Source organism: Chiloscyllium punctatum, chromosome 10 (genome assembly GCF_047496795.1).
Source record: "Chiloscyllium punctatum isolate Juve2018m chromosome 10, sChiPun1.3, whole genome shotgun sequence".
Lineage (NCBI taxonomy): Eukaryota > Metazoa > Chordata > Chondrichthyes > Orectolobiformes > Hemiscylliidae > Chiloscyllium > Chiloscyllium punctatum.
Genome location: NC_092748.1, coordinates 80,916,599 through 80,929,356, shown reverse-complemented (window position 1 = coordinate 80,929,356; position 12,758 = coordinate 80,916,599). Strand labels below are relative to the sequence as shown.

General features: G+C 39.9%; 2 protein-coding genes across 9 annotated transcripts in view; one reads left to right on the top strand and one right to left on the bottom strand.

The window, feature by feature from the left end:
- LOC140482335 (solute carrier family 35 member F5-like) overlaps positions 1–5,856 on the bottom strand; it is a 117,791-nt gene extending 111,935 nt beyond the window's left edge. Inside the window, exons 1-3 of one of the 7 annotated variants that reach the window (XM_072579629.1) lie at positions 5,710–5,856; positions 4,290–4,339; positions 3,781–3,882 (exon numbers count right to left, since the gene is read on the bottom strand). The gene's annotated coding sequence lies outside the window, so the exon portion shown is untranslated. The other 6 variants (XM_072579632.1, XM_072579630.1, XM_072579633.1 and 3 more) reach the window with 6 other exon arrangements.
- Positions 5,857–6,151: 295 nt separating this feature from the next.
- Positions 6,152–12,758, top strand: part of LOC140482334 (actin-related protein 3) — a 61,239-nt gene continuing 54,632 nt past the window's right edge. Inside the window, exon 1 of one of the 2 annotated variants that reach the window (XM_072579625.1) lies at positions 6,152–6,343. In XM_072579625.1, the coding sequence (XP_072435726.1) occupies positions 6,300–6,343 (44 nt within the window). In that variant the 5' untranslated portion in view covers positions 6,152–6,299. Of the gene's footprint in view, positions 6,344–6,509; positions 6,634–12,758 lie in introns of those variants that run through there. The other variant, XM_072579626.1, reaches the window with a different exon arrangement.

Sequence of the window (12,758 nt, the reverse complement as noted above, 5' to 3'; positions counted from 1 at the left end):
CTAATTTTCAGCTGGAGTAGCAAATAACGTAGTAACTTCAGTGGATGATAACATGTTTATCCTCATGTACTGTTAAGACAATGAAGTATTAACAGGTTACCTAACATTATCCTATTCAGGGTAAGGTAGAGCTCAATTGACACTGGTCACTTGCTCAAGTGAAAAATAATTAACAAGTGAAAGAAATAACTTACATCTATATACAGCAGGTCAAGGGAAATATCCATTTTATAAATGGTAAGAAATAACCAAGATAAGCAAAGAAGTCAAATCATTTTAACTCTGGTACTAACAAGCTAAAACTGCAACAATCAGATAGGATTAACTTTTGCATCACAAATTCAGGAAAGACATGTCCTTCAGTAGGTTATAATCAGATACCCAAGCCACTGAGATGTAAATTCTGTTCTACAAAAGACTGTTAGCTTTATGGAGATTAAAGAAACAGGTGTTTCCTGGTTGTTAGGTAGGCAACTTAATCCACTGTTCTGACAAATGGCATTATAAGACCATAAGAAAAAGGAACAGGAGGAAGCCATCTGGTCCCTTGGGCTTACTGCACCATTTAGTAGGATCATGTCTGATCCAACATTGGTCATGTCCACTTTCCTAAAGTTTATTTGTAACTCTTGATCGCCGTACTGATCAAAAACCTACGTAAATATAACAGTGATTGCAATTGCTCATGGAATAAAAGAGGGATGATTTGAAGAAACGGTTGTTCCTTTTCCTCATGCAATTGTGCTTCTTTTTAAGCTTATTGAGAAGTGACCGGAGAGGTCATTTTGCCTACCCTATTCTCACAACTGATACGGGTTGCAAAAACCTACCTATGGTAGGTTCACTAATCTAGGCTAGTGGAGAAGGCATTTGATACACTTGACTTGATTGGTCAGTGCATCATATATAGGAGTTGGGATGTCATGTTGTGGTTTTGCAGGATATTGGCTAGGCCACTTTTGGAATATTGGATGATGCCAGGGTTGGAGGGTTTGAGTTATGGGGAGAGGCTGAATAGGCTGGGGCTTTTCTCCCCTGGAACATTGGGAAGGTGAGGGGTGACCTTCCAGAGGTTTATAAAATCACAGTGTGCATGGATAGATAGGGTGAATAGACAAGGTCATTTTTTGCAGGGTAGGGTTGACCTAGAGGGCATAGGTTTAAGGCCAGCAGGGAAAGATTTAAAAGGGCCCTAGGGGGAATGCTTTCATGCAGTGGGTGGTGAGTATATGGAATGAGCTGCCAGAAGAAGTGGTGGAGGCTGGTACAATTACAACATTGAAAAGGACTCTGAAGGGGTACATGAAAAGGAATGATTGAGGGAGATTTGGGCCAAATGCTCACAAATGGGATTAAATCAATTTGGGATATCTGGTCAGCATGGATAAGCTGGTCCCGAAGGGTCTGTTTCCGTGCTGTACAACTCTATGACTTTAAAACCAATAATACAAAGTTCGCTGTTTGCCTTAGCAGCTATTAAAACTGTTACTGCTCATCTTGTATTTTCTAAGTTTGAAGTTTTGAAACAGTATGAGACTAGGATTTCTGATAACACATGTCCTTCAGCTTTTGGACATGCTGAAGTCTATAAGAAAGCAATGTAGATTGTAAATAAATCATGCCACTTCTAAAAAGAAGGGGTGATTACAGAATATTTGATCAAAGACATAGCACGTATTGTTAACTTTTTTGCAAACTAGAAGCTGAAACTTGGCACATACACGCAGTTCTCAGTAGGGAAAAAGAAAATGTCCATAAATTGTGCTATTTTCATTGAAGATAAGGTTATGAAGACTGCCAACTCTGCTGTATTCCCCATGGCAGCACCCTGACTAGAATCTACCTGCCTGGTTAGAGTTAAATCAGTTCACTAAGATTGACAGTTAACAGCTCCTGTTGCATCTCCAAGCCAACCACAGTCCCACCAATCAATGCCCTCTTGGTCAAGCTACGTAAATTTGTTTTCCTCTGCTCTAATCCTGATAAGTACAGCAAAATAGCTTTGGTTTCATGTATCTTTTTAGCAATGTTAAGTTCTGTACTATTAAACAGTTAATTGTTAATGTGTTTCAACAACAATTGGCTAATTTGTTTCAACATCCCGATACAAATGTACAAAATAATAAAAGGCAAAGAATGGATAGAAAAGCATTATTTTTATTATTAGGCAGGTCAGTAACCAGTGCAGAGTTACGGTAAGAGATAGAAGTCTAAGCGGAGCATTGCATAGAATTTCTTTTTTACTTAGGAGGGTAATGGGTGTCTGGATCTCATTGCCTGAAAGGATGGATGAGACATAAACTCTTGTAACATGTAAGTAGTATTTAGATATTTACTAGCATTGGTGTAGCCTCCAGGATAATAGGCAAAAAGTTGAAAGAGGGATTTGTGAAGTCAGATCATTGTTGATCAGCATAGACACTATGATCCAAATGGCTTCCTTTTGTGCTGGAAAAGTCGATTAGTCTCCCATGATTTTGAACTCTCAAATAAGATAACAAATGAAGATGTAAAATCTGTACTTTATCATTTAGATAATCAGATTATCAGATAATTAGATATTAGTTACGTGTTAAAAAATGAACTGAGGTGGCTTCCATGTTTAAAACAAAAGAACTGCAAATGCTGGAAATCAGGAACAAAAACAGGAATTCTTCTGAAGGGCCACTGGACTTCAAATGCTATCTCTGCTTTCTTTCCACAGATGCTGCGTTCTTCCAGCAATTTCTATTTTTGTTGTGCCTTCCAGTCCTTTTGGCCAAGGAAGCAACTTGAAGCCACAAAGAGCTGACCACATAATCGAAGCTCACATCTTCATATTGCAATGTCAGAGATGTTTTCATGTGGATGGAACATTGAAACAACCTCTGCCTTTACTGAGGTAAGTGCATATGAATCCTGATACTATTTAAAGAATGGTGAATTCTCCAAATGTCCTAGACAACTTTAATACTGTAACAAACAGTGAAAGATAATAGCAAATTTATGAATTGTCTGTTTGTGGGACCCCAATGTGTAAGAAATGGTTTTCAGAATCACTTGGATAAAGCAGGAATAGATATTAAAGGTAACACTATACCAATTTTAGAGTGAGAATATTGGTAATCGATATTGAACTTTATAGTGCTCCACAATGACAATTTTACTGTCAAAATCAATTAGTCTGGAAAATGTGGATCATACAGTTTATAAATAACACTTAATAATTTCAACTTGGAAGTTATAACATACCTGTGTAATAACTCAAATTAATGTAATGAAAATTCTCAGTTCATAAAATACTCACTACACTCCTACAAGGAACTCTCTTCTTAAACATTTACTCCTTGCTAACCTTCTGTCCTCCATTCAAAGTTTTTGTTAAGTATTTTCACACATACTTGAAGTGACATCAATTCTCACCTTAAAAACCTTGAATATGTTATAAATTTTATGTAAATATACATTGATTTTGTTGATAATTCCTGCATTATGTTATGAAGAGTGTGAATGCTGTTTTGTACTGACAGCTTACAAGCGCCTGTCATATGACTAACTGGCAGTCCCAGAGTATCCTGTAACATTTGGCTGTGAAATAGGTATTTGAATCTGTTGCTGTTTTGACAACAATTTGAATTTAACCAGTTTAAATTATGCTCCAGGATACTAAAGCGTAATCAAGTTTGAATTTATTGTTTTGATGTTGACAAAACAATGAGATGATCAGACGTTGGGGGTATATAAAAAAAGGCATTTTTAAAGTCAGACAGAGTATTCAGAAACACTCTCCAACAAAAGTACCTTTTCATATGAAAAATATTCCCAGCAAAAGAAAGAAGATGACCCAGGGAGATCTTCAGCCAAAAGAAGAAAGACACCAACGATGACAGTCGCTGTATGGTTCTGAAATTAAGTTGATATAATTTCAATAAGAGTTTTATTGGAACAGTATATTGTTGTAGAGAGTTGGAGGCAGAGAATATGCAGTAAAGAGAAGGGGGGAGGCTTAGAGTTGTGGACAGTTGCTGGTTAATGTTCACTTTTAGAGTTAAAGAATAAATTGATATTATTTTTGTTAAATAGTGAAATTTAGGAGTTCTCTGTCACTCACATTTTCACAGATTACGAGGTGAAGTGAGGTCAGGTTTTCTGGGTACTTAGTTTACTTAACAGAGGGGTTCACCGGCATGTCGTAACAATTGAGAAATCCAATATAAACTATCCATTTTCGACGTCAGACTATATTGTTAAGCAACAGGTAGAAAAAACAATACAATACAACCATGCATGTTACATTTTGACTGTATTACCTATTGTCATTTAATGTTTTCATGATGCAACCAAGATTGCAATCAGATTTCTGCAATGAGGTTTGAAAAATCCAGCATTACTTGAAAGCGTCCAAACAAAGTTATTTGCAGATTGAGGTGAATAAACGTTTGCTCTTCTTGCACAGTTTGTATTAACAGAACATTAGTATAATGGGCAAAACATTATTTAGGAGAAATTGTGGACTGCAGATGAAGGACTTCCTGATGAAAGGCTTATGCCTGAAACGTCGACTCTCCTGCTCCTCAGGTGCTGCCTGACCCACTGAGTTTTTCCAGTGCCACGCTATTTGACAAAAACATTATTTTTGTCTTATAACTTATACAGTACAAAGTTTTAAAATTAGAAGTTTCTCAACTAAAACTCAAAACTTAATTGCATTTTGTTCAACTTTCCCCTCCAAGTATACCCCTGGATTCTACTGCATCTTAAAAATGATATAAACCCTACATTTAGATAGCAACGTTTCACCTTAGAACACAACAAATCTGATGATAGTAATGAAGTATCTCTGAACTACAATATTTTAATATAGTAAACACCACAGCCAAATTTTGCACAGTACTGTCCCACAAACATTAATGGTTGATAGTCTCCGATCACAATTATTCCTAAGCATTGACTTCTTGGTCATACGAGGAAACTGAGAAAATTCCTTGCTCCTTTTTAAAATAATGCTTTGGCACTTTTACTCACTTGAGATGGTAGACAATTTAATGTTCCATCTGAAGGACAGGCCCTCCACTCTGTAGCATTGCCAGTGCTTAATTGAAAGTATAGAATCAACCTACACTTGACATTCAAAGTCAACCCGGTGAACACCTATTAGGCAACATAAACGAGTAAACATGGCAGCCCATTTCACAACACAACGGATTTCCAAACAGTCAAAAATCGGGAATGAACACACGACCCAGTGACCCAAGAAATACACGTGTTACCACTGACATATAAAGTAAAAGGTCCTTACTGTTTCTAATTAGCTTTGTGCTGTGTTTGCGGGAGTCAATGACTTATTGAACAATGACATCAACCTTTGTTAAGGTTGACTTGGAGAAAGAGTTACACGTTGAATTCGAAAACAACAATTGCAGTTCATGCCTTAATGGGGAAAAAAAATTCAATTTGACCTCAGCTTAGGTAAATATTGCATTTACATCTACAATAATAGCATGGGACGCAGCAACATTTAACTCGACTGATCACCAAGGCAAATGTCAACATCGTGTGTCAACGTACCCCAATGCCTTGTTCTGGTCTTCCACACATTGAACCTGGAGTTGGAGCTAAACTGCCAACACGTCCTCTTCCCCCACCCCAGGCTAAACATTCACAATCACCAAACTGCCCGTTCACACCACAACAAACACAATCAAAAGACGATAAAACACTAAAACTCACGCAAGAGACGTGAATCAGAATATCACATATCAAAGGCCAGATGTTGTAAACAAACCCCCCCCTCACAGTTCCTGGTCAGATGACCGTAAATCATCGCCACCGACTGCCCAGCGCAGCTGCACACTCGTCTGGGAGTTGTAGTCCACTCTATCCCGTCACTGGCAGAGAAACTGAAAGGAGCTTCCTGCGCGAACAAACTACAACCCCCGTGAGGCAACGCCACGGAAAGATCACGTGGCATATTCCCGGCGAGGGGGGCAGGCCGCCCGCTCACAATCACTGCCAATGTTCCATGACGTCGAGTTGATTGACCGGAGGGGCTTCGGGAAGGTGACCAATGGACGGTCTGCCGGAAGTGTGGGCCGTGCTGATCCAGCAGCAGCAGTAGCGGCGGCAGGTGGGCGGGGCTGACGGGGAAATGAGCTTCCGAAGGTTTCCGCCATTTTGACGCCAGTGCGGAAGTTGTAGTTGTGTGGGACGGCTGTCGGTTCCGCCTGTTCATGGTCAGGTAGCTGCCGGTGTTTCAGCTCCCCTCTTTTTTTTGTTTTGTTTTGTTTTTGGCCGCTTCGCCACGAGAGAGTGACCTGAAAATGGCAGGGAGACTACCGGCTTGTGTCGTGGACTGTGGCACAGGGTAAGCGGGCAGTGATGGGACTTGTGTGTGTGTGTGTGTGTGTGTGTGCTCGGAGCCGGGCAGTGGACCCTCCCAAGTGTCGGGGTGTGATTCCCTGGGAGGGTGTGGGGGGGGGGTGGACTCTCTGCATCGTTTCGACGCTGGCTGTGCGGGTGCCGGAGGAATGTGAAATTCACGGCCCGCGGGGAAGCAGGGAGCGGCTTTGGCAGCGGTCGGCGTGCGGCTGCTCGTCTGAAGGCGCTATAACGGAGCCCGGTCCCCGCCCTTCCGCTGGCACCTTCGAGCCCCAGGTGACGGGCCTTCCTTTCGGTGTACGGTCAGCATCTCTCCGCTGCCTGCCACCTCCCCCCAACAGACCCGTGCGAGGCGCGGCGCTGCTTTATTTCGTCCGCAATTAAATATTTGCAAAACCGGCCCGTCTGAAAAAGGCCAAAAGTGAGCGAGCACGGGGCAGTTTCCTCGTTGTCAAAGCCTCTTCCTCCTTTCGTGCAGAATTACCTTATAAGGGATTTTTAATGGGGGCAAAACGATTAGTGAGTTGATTCTGGGGACCAGACAACTTTTCTTTCTTTGTCTTATTTGGCTTTCTAAAACCAAATCCAACCGTCGACTGTGAATTCAATGCCTGTTGCATTTGTGTTCATTTATAATGTTTCAGCCTTTTTGTTTGAAAACGGTAGAAAATGTCTCACGGCACTTCCGCTTTTCCAAGCAGTGTTTCTTTTGTGAGAAGTGAAGTGCTACATTTTGCTTTAGATGTTAGTCAGCAACATTTATAGAGCTTTTAGGAAGTAAATTCCAGCATGTGTGCACTGTTCTGACGGATGGCATGCAACATTGACTCTTGCCTGTGCAGCCAAGTGTAATGGATGGTTGTTTTATTGTGTAGGCGTATTTGTGTAAGTTCCTTAGTGGGTGAGTTGCTGTGCCTATACTAATGTATCAAATGCCTCACTGACTTGAGACAGCCCCGACTCGAATGACTTGTTTGCAGTTCGTGTGCCTTGCTGATCTACACTACAGTTGCTGGCGATTTGTCTCAAAAGCATCCAGTAAGCTACATCAGAATGTGTCAGACCACTTTTCATTATGGGTTTTTTGAATTTGGTGAGATAAACATGATCTATTAAAAATTGGGTGAAACTCATTGATCAAAGTGTTGACAATTATTAAAACCCTCAGACCACAGTACTGTCTACAATTACCATCACTAAATTACTGGAAATCTATCACTGAGTGAATGCAGATGAGTTTAGCAGGATCTTGTCACACATAGAAAATTTTAGCTCAAAAGAAACACTTAATAAAATTGGTTGGCTTTCTTTTGAATAAAAGGACCCTTTAAAAGAAAACAAAAGGGGTGACAAGGATAAAGGCCCTATTCCAGAGAAAGATGAACAGCCAGAGACATGAATTTAAAGATGTGGAGAGAGTTGATTTCTTTTTTTGTAATCTGGAGCAGAAAGTCGTTGGCTTGAAAGGGTAGTAGAAGTGGAAATTTCCACTCTTAAATAAGACTTGTATATGCTTTAGGGTGTTGGTTTGCTCGCTGAGCTGTGGGTTAGATATCCAGACGTTTCATTACCTGGCTAGGTAACATCATCAGTGGCGACCTCCAAGTGAAGAGAAGCTGTTGTCTCCTGCTTTCTATTTATATCTTTCTCCTGGATGGGGTTCCTGGCGTTTGTGGTGATGTCATTTCCTGTTTGTTTTGAGGGGTTGACAGATGTTATCTAAAATCTGTGCTTATTTATGACGTTGTGGTTGGAGTGCCAGGCCTCTAGGAATTCTCTGCCATGTCTTTGCTGAGCCTGTCCCAGGATAGATGTGTTGTCCCAGTCAAAATGGTGGGTTTTTTTTCATCAGTGTAGGGCTAAGAGTGAGAGAAGGTCGTGTCTTTTTGTGGCTAGCTGGTGTTCATGTATCCTGGTGGCTAACTTTCTTCCTGTTTGTCCTACGTACTGTTTGTGGCAGTCCTTGCATGGAACTTTGTAGACGACGTTGGTTTTGTTCATGGGTTGTGCTGGGTCTTTTAAGTTTTAGTTTTTGTTTGACAGTGTTGGTGGGTTTGTGTACTACTAGGATTCCGAGGGGTCTTAGTCGTCTGGCTGTCATTTCTGAAACTTTGTCTGGTAAGGTGGTTACCAAAAATCTGGGTCCGCTACGTAGATCACAAAACGAAACAAGATAGAAGAGGCATTTAACATCATCAACAACACCCTCACAGGCATAATGTTTACCAAGGAAGGAGAAACCGACAACCAATTCACATTCCTGGACGTCACAGTCGAAAGAAAGGACAACGGAGAACTACAAACCTGCGTATACAGAAAACCGACAAACACTGACCAAATACTTAACTACACCAGCAACCATCCCAACACACAAACGAAGCTGTATCAGAACACTATTCCAACGAGCCACCACACACTGCAGCACAGACGAACTTCGGAAAACAGAGGAGAACCACCTATACAACGTATTCAAGAAGAATGGATACTCAAAAAATACAGTGCGCAGATTCCTCAGGAACAAACCACGACAAGCAGAGCAAACACAGCCAGAAACCCTAACCATCTTACCGTACATCAAAGAAGTTTCAGAAATGACATCACCACAAACCCCAGGAATCCCATCCAGGACAAACATATAAATAGAAAGCAGGAGACAACTGCTTTGCTTCACTTGGAGGTCACCACTGATGTTACCAAGCCAGGGAATGAAATGTCTGGATATAAAACCCACAGCTCAGTGAGCAAACCTACATCTTAAACCTCAACCTGAGCTCCAAACCTTCGCAAACCTTGCACTTGTATATGCTCTTGAGATGCTGTAACATATAAGGCTGAGAACCAAGTCCTGGTAAGTGCGATGAGGCAGGGTTGTTCATTTAGCCAGTAGAGACACAATCTCCCAATTTGTAAGCTGTGCATCTCTTTCCTTTGTGTTTGCCACTGAATATTTATTGAAACACTGCACTATTAGAAACAAAGCCCTCTGGACTGACAGCTCTAATTTTCTTCATGGATGTTGGCAAGACATCGTTGGTTTACCATCCTGGGTTGCCCTTGAACGGATTTGCTGTCCAGGCCATTTCAAACGGCTGTTAACAGTCAACCACATTGTTGTGGTTCTGAGTCCCTCAGTCCATAATCAATTGAGGATGGCAGTTTTCCTTTCCTAAAACTGAGTTTAACAATTGACAAGGACGACATGGTCACCATTAGGATAATTCTTAACTTCATTGCAACAAAATAAGTAAAATGTCACCATCTGTGGTTGGGCAAAATAGAACTCATGACAGAACATTAGCCTGGGACTCTGGGGTTGACTAGTCCAGTGACATTACCCTAATACCACTGCCACCTGAGGTTTCTGCTCAGCATCATTTCACAGAACAGAATTCTTCATAAACTGATAACCTGAATTGCCCAGAGGAAATGGTTAGAGAGATGAAAAAATGCAAGCTGCATTTGAACGTGAGTCATATTGGCAGAGTAGCATAGAAACTTGCTTTCACAAGTGGTTCAGACTATACGTGACACATGAGTATTGTATTTCTGTGCTTGAATATATTGTTTCAAACTTAAGTAATGCTTGTTAGGAGAAAAGTTTGAGCATTATTTATACTTTGAAGATAAATAGTAAATTTGATTGCCCCTCGAAACTAATCTTTGGTCAGGTTTACTGACATAAATTAATTTGTTAGATAAAATTAAGGAGCAGTAGTTCTAGTTATCTGTCAGCTGTTTACAATAATAAATGCTGTTATATTGAAAATAAGGTCATTGGATGTTGTATCTATTTAGTTTGTATTTGCCACTGAATACTTATTTCACATTTAACTAAATTAAAATCCATCTGGTCAAAGTTTCATTGTATTCTGAGATGTCCTCTATGCCACCTATCTTGGTATCATCTGTAAGCTTGCTAACGCTTCCTCCTATATTCACATCCAGATTGTTTCTGTCAATGACAGGCTGATGTCAGCATTTTACATTTGTCCCAGTCTCTGTATGCCCATTGCTGGTGATTATTAAGAATCTACTCCATCTAGGTTATTTTAGAAGCTTTTCGAAGAGGTTTTCCTAAAGCAGTATTTTAAGTTATTAATTGCATCTGTAAACATGATGAATTTCTTTAAAAACGTAGATGCAATACCGAAATTGGAAGTTATGTTTGAAGCAGAAGCTTTAATAAAAGTACTTCCAATACTATGGTTTGCAAATGTGCAAGGGAAGTATGGAAATATGAAACTTTACACAAGTAAAGTACTAACAATGCTTCTCAGAAATGAAGTTCTATTGAGGCATAATATGCTTTTCAATTATCCAGGAGAAAATTCTACTGCTTCAAGAAATAAAGATAATTTGTGGACAATTACTCAGTACACACGACTGCATTGAGGAGTACCCTATTGTAATTATTTCCAAATTTTACATGTAATTATGCAGTATCTTGTGCTGTCCTGTGCAGCAATAGTATCTTGTATTTATTCATGTGCAGAATGTTCATCATGGCTCACTTCTTTAAAGTTTTTACTTAGATTTTTTTCTAAAACTCATCGTGCCATTATAATGGCACACCTAACTTACACCGGTATTTTTCACAATACGTAGATCTCCATTACCTGTCAGATCTGTGAATATTTTTCAACAAAGACAATTACATACTACAGTAAACATAAAGCATTTCTGTATGCTTGACAGATGCAAACAAAATGTACTTGAATAAGTGTCTTATCAGATTACCATTTCAGTACTAGTCCATATACCAATGGACTGTGATATCACTGGTCTACATACTTCGCATGTTTTGTTAACCTTTGAGTCATAGAAGTTGGGTATTACACATTACAACTGATTTGAAACTTCAATACCTCAATTTAATAGACTGTTTGATTTGTTTGAAATTGGAATTATTTGCAAGTCCAAAGGTTTTTGTAATTTGGACATGTGAAAAGTAACACATGAGCCAATCATATTTGCATTTAAGATTGTTTATATTCACTTTACTGATGTGTCGAAAGATCTGAATAGATGAGCAGTAAAATTTAAGAAAATAAACAAGAACCATGAATAATTGGGTATAGGCTTTCATGCAGCATTCAATGACCTTATTTTCAATCCACAGTACTTATTCTTGTTAACAGCTGACAGATAGCTGGAGCGACTGCTTCCTAATCTTCTCTATCTAACTTCAATTAATATGTTGGCAACACGGGCCAAAGATGATTTTTCATGGGCAACAATCAAATTTATGATGTCTTCAAAGTGTAAATAATGCTCAAACTTTTCTCCTATTGAGCATCACTTAAGTTTGAAACAATATATTCAAATCAGAAATAAAATACTCTTATGTCATGTATAATCTGAACCATTTGTGAAAGCAAGAGTCTACGCTACTCTGCCAATATGACTCAGCTTCAAATGCAGTTTGGATTTTTCCATCTTTAACCATAGCCTCTGGGCAAGTCAGATTAACAATTTAAGAAGAGTTCTATCCTATGAAATGATGCTGAGTAGAAACCTCAGGTGGCAGTGGTATTAGGGTAATGTCACTGGGCGAGGAAACCCAGAGTCCCAGGCTAATGTTCTGTCATGAGTTCTAGTTTGCTGCTCTGCAGATGGTAACATTTTACTTAATTTCTCATTTCACTGCAATAAACAAAAAATTATTCTAATGGTGACCACTTAATCATTGTCAATTGTCAAAACTCATGCAGTTTTAGGGAAAGAAATCAGCTATCCTCACTTGATATGGACTAAGTGACTCAAAACTACAACAATGTGGTTACTGTTAACCGCTCGTTGAAATGGCCTGGATGGCAACTAGGGATGATCAACAATGAAGAAAATTTAGAGCTCTCGGTTCAGAGGGCTTTGTTTCAAATAGTGCAGTGTTTCAATAAGTATTCAATGGCAAACAAAGAAGATAGGTACACAGCTTATAAGGTGTGAGATTGTCTTTCCTGGCTGAAAGAACAACCCTGTCTCATCACATTTGCTGTGTCTTGGTTCACAGCCTTAGAGGTTACAGCATCAAGTGCATATGCAAGTCTTATTTAAAAGCAGGTATTTCCCTCTCTACTACCCTTTTCAGGCAATGGTTTTCTGCTTCAGATTTTAAAAAATCAAACCTTTCCTCAATCTTTTAAATCCGTCTCTGGTTTGCCTTACCAAAAATGCAACACTTGCACAGTGAATGGTAGGGCCCTGGGGAGTGGTGCCAGGCAGAGAGACCCAGGGTTTAGATCAGAGTGGTGCTGGAGAAGCACAGCAGGTCAGGCAGCATCAGAGGAGCAGGAAAATCGACGTTTCGGGCAAAAGTCCTTCATCAGGAATAAAGGCCGGAAGCCTTCAGGGTGGAGAAATAAATGGACCCAGGGTGCAGGTGCATAGCCCCTTGGAGGTGG